Raw genomic sequence first — 14,716 nt, forward strand, 5'->3', positions numbered from 1 at the left:
TCCTGTTTCAGACTTCATTTACCTTTTAGCTGTTGCAATTTCTACCCCCGCTCACACGTGCAGGCATTCTTTCAGAACAGATTACTGTCACACAAATTGCATTAGCAATGTTGTCAATGTAGTTTGTAGATCATACCTACTGCTTTCTTACAGCGTCTTTTATTTAGCTTCCCTGACACCCTTCATGCATATTTAACCAGATTTCTGGAGGGGCATTATTTAAGCTATTGTACAGAATGAGCAAAGACATGAATAATAATAATAAAAAAAAAAGTCAGTAGCTTGTGTCCTCATAATAAATGTTTAAATTATAATGAAAGATTTACTTGTTGTAGTTTGATCACAAAAAGTGGAAAATATATTATAAAAAACCTCAAAAGCCCAAAGATGTGAAAATCTGATTTAAAAAAATATATATATATTTTTAAAAAGGCAAATACTTCAATACTTGAAGGGACTTACCATGCATAATTAACAGCTGACGTTAAAATCAATTTAAACTAGAGCTGTCAAAATTAACGTGTTAACGCAAATTCCTTTTAACACCACAAATCTTTTTAAGGCGCGATTAACACACACATGTTCTGTGATTTGGGCCTTGGGCCCACAGTGGGAACTTGCATGCTTTAACTGTTATGAAGATGGGAGAGAGGCATTTCTCTGACGTATGCGCCGTACTTTCTGCAAGTAGCCAGACAGTGGGACATTGAACATGAAATCAGCACACTGACCACTATTAGTGCACGAAACATGATTTGCCAGGACCCCCCTCTCAAGCATATGGCTTGTGTCGCACATAGCCTTCTCCGAGCCATCACGGTTTCTCTACACTTTATTTATTGTTTGTTTTAATTTTTAATATAATATTTTTTTTTTGTATCACCCTGTTATGATCCCACTTAATAGAAGGGGATGTTTTTGAGAGCCTTTATTTTCCCACGTGAGGTTAAACACAATTACATTTAGCTGACCAATGTACTTGTACAATGTGTCAATTGCTGTAAAGCACCAGGTCCATTGTCATGTGTTGAGCTGCTTAAAAAATGGGATATTTAATCAACCTTTACAAGTGTTAACGTAGGACACTACATTGTGTTTGTATTACCAAGTAAAGTTACATTCAGGTCAATATGCCCATCTGTTGTTGCTTGATGGGCTTGAGTTTGCCATATTATGCTTTCAGCATATTTTTTAAGCATACAGTACCTTTAAGGTTATTCTGGAGAATATTCTAGATAGTATTTGTTATTGCTTTATTGTTGCAATCATAAAGCAATCATATTTGTCCACTCCCATGTTGATAATAGCATTAAAACTACTTAAAATATCCCTTTTAAAGTACATTTAGAACAGATAAAAAAAATCTGTGAAAAACAAAAACCATGAGCATTACTTTATAGCATAATGCAAATACCGCTGTCAAAATCAATTTATTACTCCTACGTTTCAAAATCAAACAAACACCTGTCTTAAGAGCAACACAACAGTGACGTATAATGCATGTCAAAACACCTGCACATTTCTTTTCTAAAGACCACACACAGGCAACATGTACACCACTATCTACATCAACTCTCCAGAAAAGCAGTTTTATCACATTCACCCTGCTGATCAGCACATCCTGGTGCTGTTTGATGAGGCATGTGTTACAGTAAGCAAGTGATGCACATAAAATAACCATGGCCAGATTTTGCTTCACGTCTGTGTTCCAGTGCAGTGCAAAACTTTCTCTTCACAAATATTTATAGACTGTTTCTAATTTGGGACTTCAGCCTTAAATATGTAAATAGCCTTGACTTTCCCTGAGTGATTATCATTACCAATAGCACTTAAAAATAAAGTCACTTAACTAATAAAACATATAAGATGATTGACACTTCAAAGGCTCAATAAATTGTATCAGCATGCTGTGTTATTTTCAGGCAGCTGTGGCAGATTTAGTATCCTGTTGTACAACTCTGTTCCATTAAGACTTAATTCCTTACTATTACAGATTTCTCCCAACAGCACAAAATACTTTAATTTGCATAACAAGTGCAGGATCAGGTTATGTTTGGGATAATTATGGCACCAGATTTTATGCTAGCCAGCTACAGTACAGAGCACTGAAAAGACACAAATAGCTGCTCTCAGGTAGACGGACTGTAGCTCGAAGGAGAGCACAGTCCCTGTGAGACTGGGTCGGTCCAACCCTCGGCTGCAAGCTCATTAGACCCCTGCTAATCACTCGTCGAGGGCCATCACCTAGCAACTAGCCTTCCTACTGTTGGAGAGGCTCAGATGAATGAAGGGGTGGCAGAGTGAAGAAGAAATAACATTATTATTTTCAAATGAGCTTTTGTTCACGATACTAGCGCTTGCTTCTAATCACAACGCCATGTATTATGGCTAAGAGGTGCTTAAGGAGTTTGAGCAGCCAAGGACGTTTTCCCTGTGAAAACAATGACACGGTCTACTTTTAGGAAGCAATACAAGATTATTTCTGAGCACAAACAGGCTATCTCTGAAACTGCTGCTCACACGTTTTCTCCATCTCGGTTGCATGGATGGTAAATATAGCTTGGTGTGGGAAGGTTTGGCAAGAGACTGCTGGTTGCCTGCTAGGAGGAGAGCATAGCAGAACATACCTACTAACTGTGGGCGACTGTCAGTTTTAACAAGGATGATGGGGAGCGCCAGGATATTTTATTTTAACACTGGTCAGAAATAAAGAATTAACAAGTGTACTATATTTGCAACAGTTTGTGCTAAAAAATTGTTTGGACATCACTTCCTACCATTTTAGATTAATATTTGATATGTAGGCTAGGCCAGTTAACTTGTTGCCCATCATGTTGTATTATACTGGGTGAAGAGTTGCACTTCATCATCAACATCATTGTTGTTTTTAAATAACAGTGGATCAGATGACTGTGTGTAATGTGAAAGGGGTTTGCTTTTAGTGATGAAACTGCAAAGAATTATTAACATACTCGAGAGTTCCTCTCAGCTCTACGGAGCATTTTAGTGTCTTTCAGCTCATTGTTTGGGATCAACTTTACTGTGTGGCTTAGTCTCTCAACCTTGATTCCAGTTGCATCTGACAGCTGTTTTCAGCAAAAAAGCTCTTGATAAACCCATTGTACGCTACTTGCCCAGAAACATATGGCAGATATGTTTAGAGTTAATGACGTGAACAGCTGGTGAACAGAGTGGAGCATTAAGCCGCTGTAGAGCAAGGTCATCTTCTCAGGAGATGGCGGAGACTAAAACCGAGTTAAAAGGAGAGTGAATACTGGGCTACCATTCCTCAGGTGCACAACACTGTGTTTCTGCTCGATGTGCAAACACGTAACTGTTTGTTTGCAAGTTCCCCATGACAACTTTATAAGGTGATAAAATATCAGTGTTGAGCTTGTTTTACTGCCCCTATTTGGCCACAAAAAAATCAATTGGTGCTGCTAAAAAAAAAGCAGTCAAAATGCCCTTGAGTGAGATTCAGCAGCCGTGGTTCCTCTTGCAATTGATGTGTTCAATTCTGTAGATATGAAGATTGAAGTTTCCAACTATGACAATACATGTGTCTATATAATACATTTATATTTGTGTGTACTTTCTGTACTGATTTTACCCTTTTGTTTATCTTAGGTGCTGACGGAGCAGGGCTGTGTGTTCCAGGAGAGACATGGCTGGGAAAGACCTGGCTGGTTCACCATGGACGGGCCCGCTCCTGTGAGATAAGCACACTTGCGCTCTATGCATATTCTATACACAACATGTGCACGCTAATAGTTTAATTACACCTGCATATTGACAAAAGGCAGTTGAAAAGAAAACAATTAAGATGCAAATTCCTCCACAAGGCTTGCTGGATAGGGACTGTTGGAACTGCCAATAATAGACGACACTGACGCTGTTTCTGGCCCAATGCTTTGTCCTTCTCTGTACATGGAAACAGTGATGATTAATTAGCCTCTAACCATTTGTTTGTCTGTATTATTGCAAAGGTTAAAGACTATGATTACTATGGGGCTTATGACATTAAGAAGAATGTGAACTACAAATATAACATATTACTGGGCAAAGAGTACACCTTTGACTTCCCTCCACATCATGACGTGGTAAGAAACCAAGCGTGAGAGTGTGTGTGAGTGTGTGAACATGTGTGTTATTCAGTAGAACAATGTTATTAAATGAATGCAACGTCCTGTTTCGTCAAACAACTATGGGCCAAAAAAAACTCATGGTCGCCAGATGAGTGTGGACACTTTGAAGGCTCCCATGAGGAAAGGGAACATATGTTGTCATGGGAAATACAATAACAACAAATCAATCATGAACAACTGAGTGTGATGAGTGAACAGTCAGTGAGGTTTATGGTGCATGAAGTGCATACCAGAACTAACACAGCAGCTCAGAGGACACACCGCAAGGGGAGAATTACCAACCTTAATGCCAATACACATTGTGATGAATGTTTCCTCAAAGTATCTGGCTCCAAATATATACAGTCTTCTTAGAAATGCCATGTTTTATTTTAAGTTGAGGTCTGTATTAATTGGATGTGTGTGTTTTTTGTTAAATGCAGATTAAGAATGAGTGCCTCACATGTAGACACGGTGTGGCAGTCTTTGACATGTCCTACTTTGGGAAGTTCTATCTCTCTGGACCAGATGCCAAAAAAGCGGCTGATTGGCTGTTCACTGCTGATGTCAACAAGAAGCCAGGTCAGTCTGCTGCAGCAAGAACATGCACACACATTTACTTAAACACACAGACACACACACTCACTCACACACGTACGCAGACAGATGGGAGAAAAGATTGACAGAATGAAGAGGGCAGATACATGGATAGGAGGACTAAACAAGATGCCAACATGTAATCAAAACAGTCCACGCTTCCACAAAATCTCAAATACAACTAATACTAAATGCCAGCATATTATCTCTTAAAGTATTTTTTTTTTAACTTTTCAAAATCCGCTGACCGACAGCTGTGCCTGCTTTCTGCAGTGACAGGTGTGAAAATGGGCAGAGATCCAAATACTCTGGATATATTTTTCTACACTTTCCCCACATTCCTACTTCAACACCGACTGTTTTCGTGTTAAATAGGAGGTGAGGGTTTTGTGGGCTCTAACCAGGCAGGGAGGGTCTAACGGAAAGATGCTATTGGTTGCATCATGGGAAATGTAGGATTCATTGCAATTCAGGGAGCACACTGGTAGCACAGCTCCCTTTTTTAAAGATGCTATTGGTTGCATCATGGGGAATGTAGGATTCATTGCAATTCAGGGAGTATACTGGTAGCACATCTCCCTAATTTTATTTGCAAAGTTTTGACCAATTACAGGTCTTCCTCAGGCATATACGCACAGGAAGGAAATAAGGGATGTATATATATCAAAATGACCAGTGATGTCATAATCATTTAATCACATACATAGGTGTCACGATATCCTTGTTACAAGGAAAATGAAAACACATGAATTTGAAAAGACAAGTATAATTCAAAGCAGTCTTGCACAATCTTACAACCAATAGGTCACAAAAGATGCAATTCAACTATCAAGCACTGATTTAAGTAATAAGGTGGGTGTCAAAGGTTACCGAGACACTAGGGGGCAACGAGTCATTAAAAAGCATATCAAACATGTTGAATGTTTATAACTGTTTTTATAAATAGACAAAGTGGAATATCATGTGTAGGCTATAATGATAGTATGTAAGATCCAGCAATGTTAAAGGCTCACTCATGCTAGGGACTGCTAGTGAATACCTGGGCAGTCAGGATATCTCGGCCTCTGCTGCATCAATTTTGACCATTTTTGTTTAGTCTGTCTCTTGTTTGATGGATTAAAAACCTACTGGAAATAAAGTGCAAGTGAAATAACCATTGAAGCTTGCACAGCTGCTGTTTTATTTTCTATAGCATGTTTGATATTGATATTATTGATATTGTGTGCTAACATCAACACTTCCACTTTATTATCCTCCACTTATTATGACTACCAGATGATGCATCATCTGGCCTTGCTTTCGCAATGTCTTTGTCTATCACTCCCTCTTTCTTGCTCCCTGTTCCCTCCTACAGCAATTACAGTGGTCTGAGAATTAAGTTCTCAGAAAACCGACTTATGCTTCGCTTACACATTTGAACACCCTTTTCTTTAATACCAGTGACAGAATGAAACTGTAACATCAATCATTCATTCAAATGAGAGGTGGCTGAGGGACAGCCACATATAAGCATGTCACAAAATCCTTTGGCCTACAGATTTTTTTGTCTCATAATTAGATACAGACTTCATTCATCAGGAAATCATTTTGATGATGTTCTCATTATGAATATGTTTATTGAGTGAGGTTCTCAGCTTTGACGGGGTTGTCGTTTCCTTGGTAACTATTTCACAAAAAGACAAGATAATTATTGCCCCTAAAAGCAAGTTGTGAAAGAAGTGTTCTGAAAGTAGACTTGAGTTTATTAAAAATCTATTCTTATTCCCACATGGGGGCCAGTAGAAAACGCACACACGCAAGCACACACACACACACACACACACACAAAAGCTCACAAACTGGATTACTCACAAAGAATCGGTTACAAACAGAAGATTGACCTCAAATTTGGGTTCATTATTTATTCAGTTTTCTGTCGGCATGGTTCCAAGCACTGCACACTACAAATTGGCCTACAAAGTCTGGGGAATTAATTGTTCATGTGTATGTTTCAGGCTCCACTGTGTATACCTGCATGCTGAATAAGAGAGGAGGAGCAGAGGCTGACCTCACAGTGAGCAGACTGGAGCCTGGTGCTGCCAACCTGCCCCTGGCACCACAGTCCAATGGTGTGAGAGAGAGAGAGAGACTATACTGATATATCTATTGCTCTCTCTCTTTTCCATTCTTCTCTTTATCATTCCATCACTGTTGTGTTCTGTCACTTTAACTGTTTTGTATCTGTTGCTGGATATATCTGACATTGTGTTGTATCTTATTTTGGACTCATTGTTCTTTTGTTCTGTTCTATTTATTGATCTGTCTCCCGTTATCTCTTAATACTGTATATCTGTTATATTCAGCATTTTATTCTTCTACCTACCATTCTATCTTCTGTTGATGTAGCTATCAATTTAGTGTGTCTTATTTGCCGTTTTTCTTCTGTCAGTTGTTGTATTTGTCTGATGTTCCATCTCTCATCTCCATCTCTTTCTGTCATACTCCCCTTAATCACTGTTTATTTATTTTCCTTTCCCGCCTTTGCTCCAGGTGATGCATACTACCTGGCCATTGGAGGCGGTGTAGCAGAACACAACTGGAACCACATCAGAACAGTTCTTCAGGACCAAGGCTTCCACTGCCATCTGACAGACCACTCTGAGGACATGGGGATGATCAGCATCCAGGGACCCAAAAGGTAGGGGAAGAAACGAGGGAGGAAGGGATGGAGGGCTATTAATGAGCAGAGACATTTATATATCCAGCTGAGAAAAAGGACAAAAGGATTGACTAAAGGCAGAGAGCGGTGGAGAGGAGAAGTAAAAAGAAAACGATAAAAAGACAGAAAAGACTAGTGATAATATTTAGGGCCTCTCAACTGTAAACTGCTTATCTCAGTCTAAAAGCTCAACATGATATTATGAATAAAAGATAATCCTATAGAATTATATCTCTACACCTGCGTCGTCTGCCAAGAGGTTCCCCAGTATAAACACTGCAGTGATGGCCTTCAAGGACTAAATGTAAAAAAACTCTGTTAAGCAACTATGCAGTATTTTATGATAGTCAGGTACATGTCACTGGAGGGCTCAGATGGAGGGCAATGACACAGACTGGCAGCTTGCAGATTTTAGATCCCTGAAGGACAATTTGGGATTAAGTTGTGATTGCTTTTCTCCCTTTAACTTCCGGTCTTGTGGAGGAAATTACTTTAAAGTGGCTATTTGTTACCTTTTAGTTTGTGTTGATTCTAGCCGTCGCTTTGGACAAAAGTGGTAGTGTTTTTACCACGTCTGCTGTCATAAAGGTCTTTTCTTTACGGTGCTGTATTGCCCATTGTATTACCGAGTTAGCGTTACCAGGAGGTCATATAGTCGCGATGAATGTTTTGCTCAGACAGAAAATCATTTATTTACAATAAGATAATACGTTACAGATGCATTGTTGCATTTTAAGCGTTGCATACGGTAACTAAGACTACTTCGGATGTATCGTGAGCTAAACCAGGTATCACTGTCACTAGCATGAGCCAAAGCATTAAGAGATTGTTGTAGCAACCAACATAATAATAACTTGGATCAATATAGCGCATTTCATGAAACCCAAGGACGCTTTACACAAGTACAGTTGGACAAGGGAAAAGAAAAACTAGAACAACACAAACACGGACTGAAAATGAATAAAAAACGGGTGCTAAATGGAAGCAGGACGTACTTTAATGTCGGCTACTGACCTACAACCACATTGCGCATTGTAAAGTTATTTTATGAATGAAACAGACATTACTTACCTGAGGGCCAATTCGGGGGCTGGTTTTGAATGATTTACAATCCCGTAATTGTCTCCATCTGTTAAAAGCCCCACCGAGAGACTCTGGTTTTTGCACAATGTCTTTCACTTTCACTTTCCCTTTTAGCTTTTAGTTCTTCGTTTAATTTCCGTTTTTTTCTGTGATGCCCCTACCCCAATATCAGCCATAACTACAACAGATAACCTCTAAAATAAAATAAAAATACAATTAGGCCTATATTAAGAAAACTCCTGCTACCTTTTACCTGGCTGCATTGGCTTTTTTCCGGTGTTGGAAAGATATCGGTGACCCGTCAGAATGTGTTACTGTAGCGCCGTCTACCTGCCGTAAATCATTTTGTGACTTTGCGGGGAAAGTGTTCTTTTCACTGTTAGCTTGTTTGCTGTTATAGGTCATTTATGATCATCACATGAAAAATTACTCAGTTTCAGAAACATTAAAAAGTTACATATAGTAACTTTAATTACTTTGCTCAGGATGGGAAATCGTGAACTGCACAGAGGAAAATGGGATGGATTCCTACAGTTTTCCTTTTGTTCTTCACTCGAAAAGCAAGCCAGGCCACCTTTTACCTTTTCTTCTTATTCTCTGAATTTCCTCATCTATCTTTTCCTCCCCTCTCTCCTCTTCGCCACCTCACCGCCCTGCGTCTTTGTTCTTCCCTCTCACCAGCAGCGGGGTTAGGCCACTCTGTTGTCTGTGTGGGCTCTGTCGATTTCTTCTCCTTGAGGCTTTTTCTCATCTTCTGTTCTCCTAAGTTTCTGTCAGTCCTCATGTCTCTGTAGATCTTATCCGGCTTGTTCTCAGTCTCCTTTCTCCAGTCCTCCCTTTTTGCTAAATGCTGTATCTCAGTGTCCTCTTCTCCTTTTTCAGATTGTTCTATCACTCTCGCTTTTATTGCTTACATCAAACCAAAGATTCTGTGCAGCAGTAGCCTAATATAAATGTGGGAGTTTCATTATATACACAGTATACATGTTGATTATGGAGTTCAGTGAGTTTTCATGAGCAGCCAAAGCACGGCCTGTGTGAGTGTTTGCATCAGTGGATGTTTCCTTGTGTGTGTGTGTGTGTGTGTCAATAATATAAACAAGATTAGCATCTGTATTGATTCTCAGCTCCTCCCTATTTTACTGCCACATATGAGGGATTGCAGAAAATCGACCCTCCAATGTTTGAGGTTTGTTTTCTTAATGAAGCAAATTGATCTATTTAAAGAATGAAATTATGTGATATCCTGGTGTGTGTGTGTGTGTGTGTGTGTGTGTGTGTGTGTGTGTGTGTGTGTGTGTGTGTGTGTGTGTGTGTGTGTGTGTGTGTGTGTGTGTGTGTGTCTCTTTATTAAAGAAGGGTAAGAGGTTCAGGAGTAAGAACAATTTTATCAAGAAACATTTTGGACATGGACAGGTTTATAGATAATATAATTATAGATAATATAATTTACTAGCAAAATATGTTTTGACTAGCTTTAAAGTGAATGTGTGTGTCCTCTGAATCACAGAGCTGAGAGCCTCAGTAAGTGCCAAAACAGAAAAAAACTAATTGGTGGTTTCAAAACTCTATCACCACACCACACTTGTGCCTGTACACACACACACACACACACACACACACACACACACACACACACACACACACACACACACAGATTTTATATATAGCTGATTGGCCTTGCTCTTGGGCTTGGGAGTTCAGTGAGCAAAGCGTTGCTTAAGGGAGGACAGAAATTGGAGGACAGCCTGAAGAAAATATGAGCCTGTGCATCATACTAGCACATTCATGCATATATGCAAGAATGTTTTATTCACATATGACCATACACCCATTTCCATGACCACATTGACTGCTTTTTTAGAAAACATGACACCCACACAGATGCACACAAACATGTGCAGCACATAATCATGTAACCTGAATCCCTTCCCCAAATATCTTCAACCCTGGCTTCCTTACACATTGTTGCAAAAATATCGCCCAGAAAAGGCCTCTACCTGCCTACTCACAAACACACAAGTATCAAGAAAAGCTAAACTTAGTCCTTTTTTTCTTTTGACTCATCTTTATGTAATATTGATTTTATTGTGTGTGTTTGTGGGAGATGGATAGATGGTACCGTTCTACAGCAAGTATAACAGTTACTCCTATAGCTGGAATGTTTTCTTGAATATTTTCAGATTTTAGTCAAGGAAAATCTGATAATTTGATTATATTTAAAAAGCATACAAGTATCTTTCACCACACTAGTTGCACAGCTGCAGGTGCAAGCGTAAAATATATTGACTGACTGACACTGTTCCTGTGTTTTCTCTTTATGTGCAGTCGAGAGGTGCTTCAGGAGGTGTTGGACACAGACCTGAGCAACGAAGCTTTCCCCTTCTCTACTCACAAGGTTGTCAACGCAGCAGGGCATCAGGTGAGAACACACACACACACACACACACACACACACACACACACACACACACACACACACACACACTCGATGTCTCAAGTCATTTCTACAGTAATTGGATGTGGGACATTTGTCAGCTGCAAAATAACCCTGTCAGTGCTAGGTAAATTAAATAATACTTCCATGCAAATCACAGGCAGTTGACTAAACTGGTTTAATATTTTAAAGGTTCAGTCAACAAAGATTGTAGAATGTGTGTGTGTGTATGGGACAGATGGCATGTCTCAAGACGTCCTTGTGACTTACTTAGATATCAAGTCTGTCCACACCGTTTTGTTTTTCTCTACCGCTTTCTGCCTTCTATCTTGTTCTACTTCTTCCCCTGAGGGCTAACAACTCAAAAGAAAGAGAAATGCGCTTTTGTTTACAAGCACCGAAAAAATCATATATTTATACTTGGCTGTATTTTTCAGTCAGTTTTCAAACAATACTGCTGTAAGGTAATGTAGCCTCAGCCTCTCAGTCTCTCAGACCTCCACACCGTTACTGGCCTCAGATCAAGAAGAGCTTGTTGTAACAGCTCATGCAGCGACACATATGTCCACACACTGGCTCTGTCTTAGTTGCTCTTGCATGAATTATGCAACGCTCCGGTGATTGCAGTCAGCATCTTTTCACAGCTCTGCAGAAGTGTTTGTGCATGTGTGTGTGCGTTGCTTGTGCTGTGTTCCAGCTGGTTGCTGGCCTCGTCCGGGTGGCATTTTAATGGCTGCACAGCTGCGAGAACAGAGCTCTCTCTCTAACTCTCTGCTACCCTCATAGCTCATTTGACTCTCTCTCTCTCTCTCTCTCTCTCTCTCTCCCTACCTCCCTCCCTCCCTCCCTCCCTAACTCTAACTTGCCAGTTGAAGCGAGTGTGCTGGCATGCATGTTAGGTCATGAATTCATGTTTATATGCATTTTTGTACTTGTACTTGTGTCTGTGCTCTGTGTTCATATTTGATTTGTGCCTTGTAAGTGTATGAGTGACAGTGTGCATAAGGCATGCATGGAGTGTGTGTTGTGAATGAGCGTGGGCTGACATGTACTGTCCTCTCCAGAGTTACATGGGGTACATATGGGTCCCAGGGTAGTCTCTGGCTGGCCAGATGGCCTGGCTGTCACAGTACTGACTGGGGAAACTGTTGGAGAGTTCTCTCCTCCTTTTTCACTCCTTTCCACATTTTCTAATTTGCTTCCTTTTCTTTTTTGCTCTTTAGCTTTTTTTCTTCTTTCACATATATACTATTGCATCCTTACTTACCATTCTGGTATTTGTCAACCTGGGTGTTTCTATTGTGACTATAATGGCCTGAACGATACAGGAAAATCTGGATTAGGGGATGCCCCAAACATTTTCATCGATTGCCACTACAAGATGGACAGATTCTACTTGCAGTTAATTTTTCCACAGCTGCTGAGCAGTTCAGTACAGCGGCTCTAGGGATTTCCAGACTTTTTTTTGTTTACTTCCAGTTTGAAAGACAAGTTTTTGAGATTGTATCTTTTGGAAAGCTGTGCCCTATTCAACACCGTTCTTGCTACATTTTCCAAAATCTCTACAATGGAAGTGTTGCGTAAAACGTTTTCATACCCAAGATATAAGTATGCCTACATTTTCTTGTTCGTCATCTTTTCCCCTCTTTCCACCTCTCATGCCCTGTTTCTACCTACTTCCCTATATGGTGCTTCTATTCCGCTGACTCTGTCCCCTCACTCACTCCTTCACTCGTCCTCTGTCATCTCAAACTGTGGTTAATATATGTGTGTGTGTGTGTGTGTGTGTGTGTGTGTGTGTGTGTGAAACTGAGTACAGGCACAAGTATGGCAGCTTGCTCCTCTACATGCCTCTCTCCATCTCTCTAAGCCTCCCCTCTTTCGTCCAGGTGCGAGCTATGCGTCTGTCATTTGTCGGAGAGCTCGGCTGGGAGCTGCACATTCCAAAAGACTCTTGCCTTCCAGTCTACCATGCTGTCATGGCTGCTGGTGCAAAGCACGGCATCATCAACTCAGGCTACAGGGCCATCGACTCACTCAGCATAGAGAAAGGTAACTTTGAATAAGAGGTCATAAATAACTAACCCTAAAATACAAATCCAGCTCAGATAGAGCTTTCTTTTGATACCTCTTATTGCTAATATATTTCTCTTCTCCTGTTTATCAGGGTACAGACATTGGCATGCTGACCTTCGCCCAGATGACACACCCTTAGAGTCGGGGCTCGGCTTCACCTGCAAACTGAAGAGCTCGATCCCGTTTCAGGGCCGTGATAGGCTGGAGAAACAGAAGGAGGAGGGGCTGAGGAGGCGTATCGTCTGCTTTACCATTGATGAGTCAGTAAAGCCTGCGATTATTAGTCAGAATGAAATTAATGAAATTTTTAGATTGGCACAAAAACATTTTTACAAAAGAGTTAAGCTTTGTGTAGTGAAGCCACTTATAGATCCTACATTCCTAACCATAACCTACAATAATTTAGTAACGGAATCATTGATATTAATGCATTTACCAAATGTGCAGTAAGTAAATGTAATACTGATTAAAAAGACCATGTCTATGATTTAGATGCCTGAGCCCCATACATATTGTGTAACAGGATGGAAAAGCAGTTTAGTAGAATATTATTGAATTTCCCTACTTTGTTTTTTCTTTTTAGACATTTTACACGCTAGATTTTTTTTTTTTTATAGTAAAAACAGGCCCTAACTGAAAACATTTGTTTTTTTCTGATAGATTTTTGTGCGAAAACATAGAATTTAAGAATTTAAAATATACATCCTTGAATGAGTTGAGGAAAGTCAACAAACCTTACATGTATAAAAAAAAAAAAAAAAAAAAAATGCTCACTCAAAAATGCATGATAGTCAAACTAAAAACAGGTTTTTTTTCTCTGATCCTGAGGAGTTTACATGCTGGAGATGCAAGCACACAACAGTAATTTGCTTTGATGAGAGATTAGTGCGAGTGTGTGTAGTTGTGTGTGCGTCTGTATGTACAAGTGAATCTTGTGTGTGCAGGAGGGAGTCGGTCTGCTGTGTTGGAGTCAAAGTCTAATGAGTTTATAGCCAACAGACTTCTGCACATGGTACTGTGCACAGGAACATATTTTATTAAATATACTAAAAAAAGTCCAACATGAATTAAATTAGTTGATTTTGTGAGTGTGAAAGAAATTGAGCATGTGTGATGTTTTGTTTGAATGTAGTTAAACACCCTTCTTGCTCTCTCTCTTTTTCTCTCTGTCTCTACCAGGAAAGTACCGATGTTTGGTCTAGAGGCCGTTTTCCGTAACGGCACTCCTGTTGGTCACCTACGGCGTTCTGAATATGGCTTCTTTATCGACAAAACTATTGGATATGGATATATCCGCAACCCTGCTGGAGGAGTGGTAAAGACCTTAAACACACAACACTTATACCTACACCCTTTATCTCTATCATTAGACTCTTTCATTGTTCTGTGTTTACTATTTTCAGTTTTCTGGTTGCTGTTCTAATTGTGTCTCTATTCATTTGCTTGGGTACTCCATATGTCGTTTTCCTAATACTTAGAATGAATACATGCACTTAACCAGAAAAACAAAGTACAGTATTTGTGTGGTGCAGAGAGCTGGTCCCACGACTCACTTTAGACTGAATAATACGTTTTATTGGCCAGCATACAGATTTTTTTGTGTGTGTTTCTCTCTATTGATAATAATACAGACACACACAGAATAACAGATGGAAAATAAAACAGAATGATGGAAGCAACAAGAGAGACACAAAAAGTTAT

The 14,716-nt window shown here is 39.8% G+C and overlaps 1 protein-coding gene across 3 annotated transcripts in view; it reads left to right on the forward strand.

Annotated features, from left to right (window-relative positions):
• The window catches only part of sardh (sarcosine dehydrogenase), a 38,060-nt gene that overhangs the window by 21,876 nt on the left and 1,468 nt on the right, over positions 1 to 14,716 (forward strand). For all 3 annotated transcript variants that reach the window (XR_004896117.1, XM_031277771.2, XM_035996339.1), the window contains exons 13-21: positions 3,628 to 3,711; positions 3,987 to 4,100; positions 4,568 to 4,706; positions 6,716 to 6,829; positions 7,251 to 7,398; positions 10,831 to 10,924; positions 12,829 to 12,991; positions 13,107 to 13,275; positions 14,195 to 14,330. Coding sequence is in view for 2 of the 3 variants with exons in the window: in XM_031277771.2 (XP_031133631.1) it covers positions 3,628 to 3,711; positions 3,987 to 4,100; positions 4,568 to 4,706; positions 6,716 to 6,829; positions 7,251 to 7,398; positions 10,831 to 10,924; positions 12,829 to 12,991; positions 13,107 to 13,275; positions 14,195 to 14,330 (1,161 nt within the window). In the remaining variant the exon portion in view is untranslated. The remainder of the gene's footprint in view (positions 1 to 3,627; positions 3,712 to 3,986; positions 4,101 to 4,567; positions 4,707 to 6,715; positions 6,830 to 7,250; positions 7,399 to 10,830; positions 10,925 to 12,828; positions 12,992 to 13,106; positions 13,276 to 14,194; positions 14,331 to 14,716) is intronic.

This window comes from Sander lucioperca, chromosome 1 (genome assembly GCF_008315115.2).
Source record: "Sander lucioperca isolate FBNREF2018 chromosome 1, SLUC_FBN_1.2, whole genome shotgun sequence".
Taxonomy (NCBI): domain Eukaryota; kingdom Metazoa; phylum Chordata; class Actinopteri; order Perciformes; family Percidae; genus Sander; species Sander lucioperca.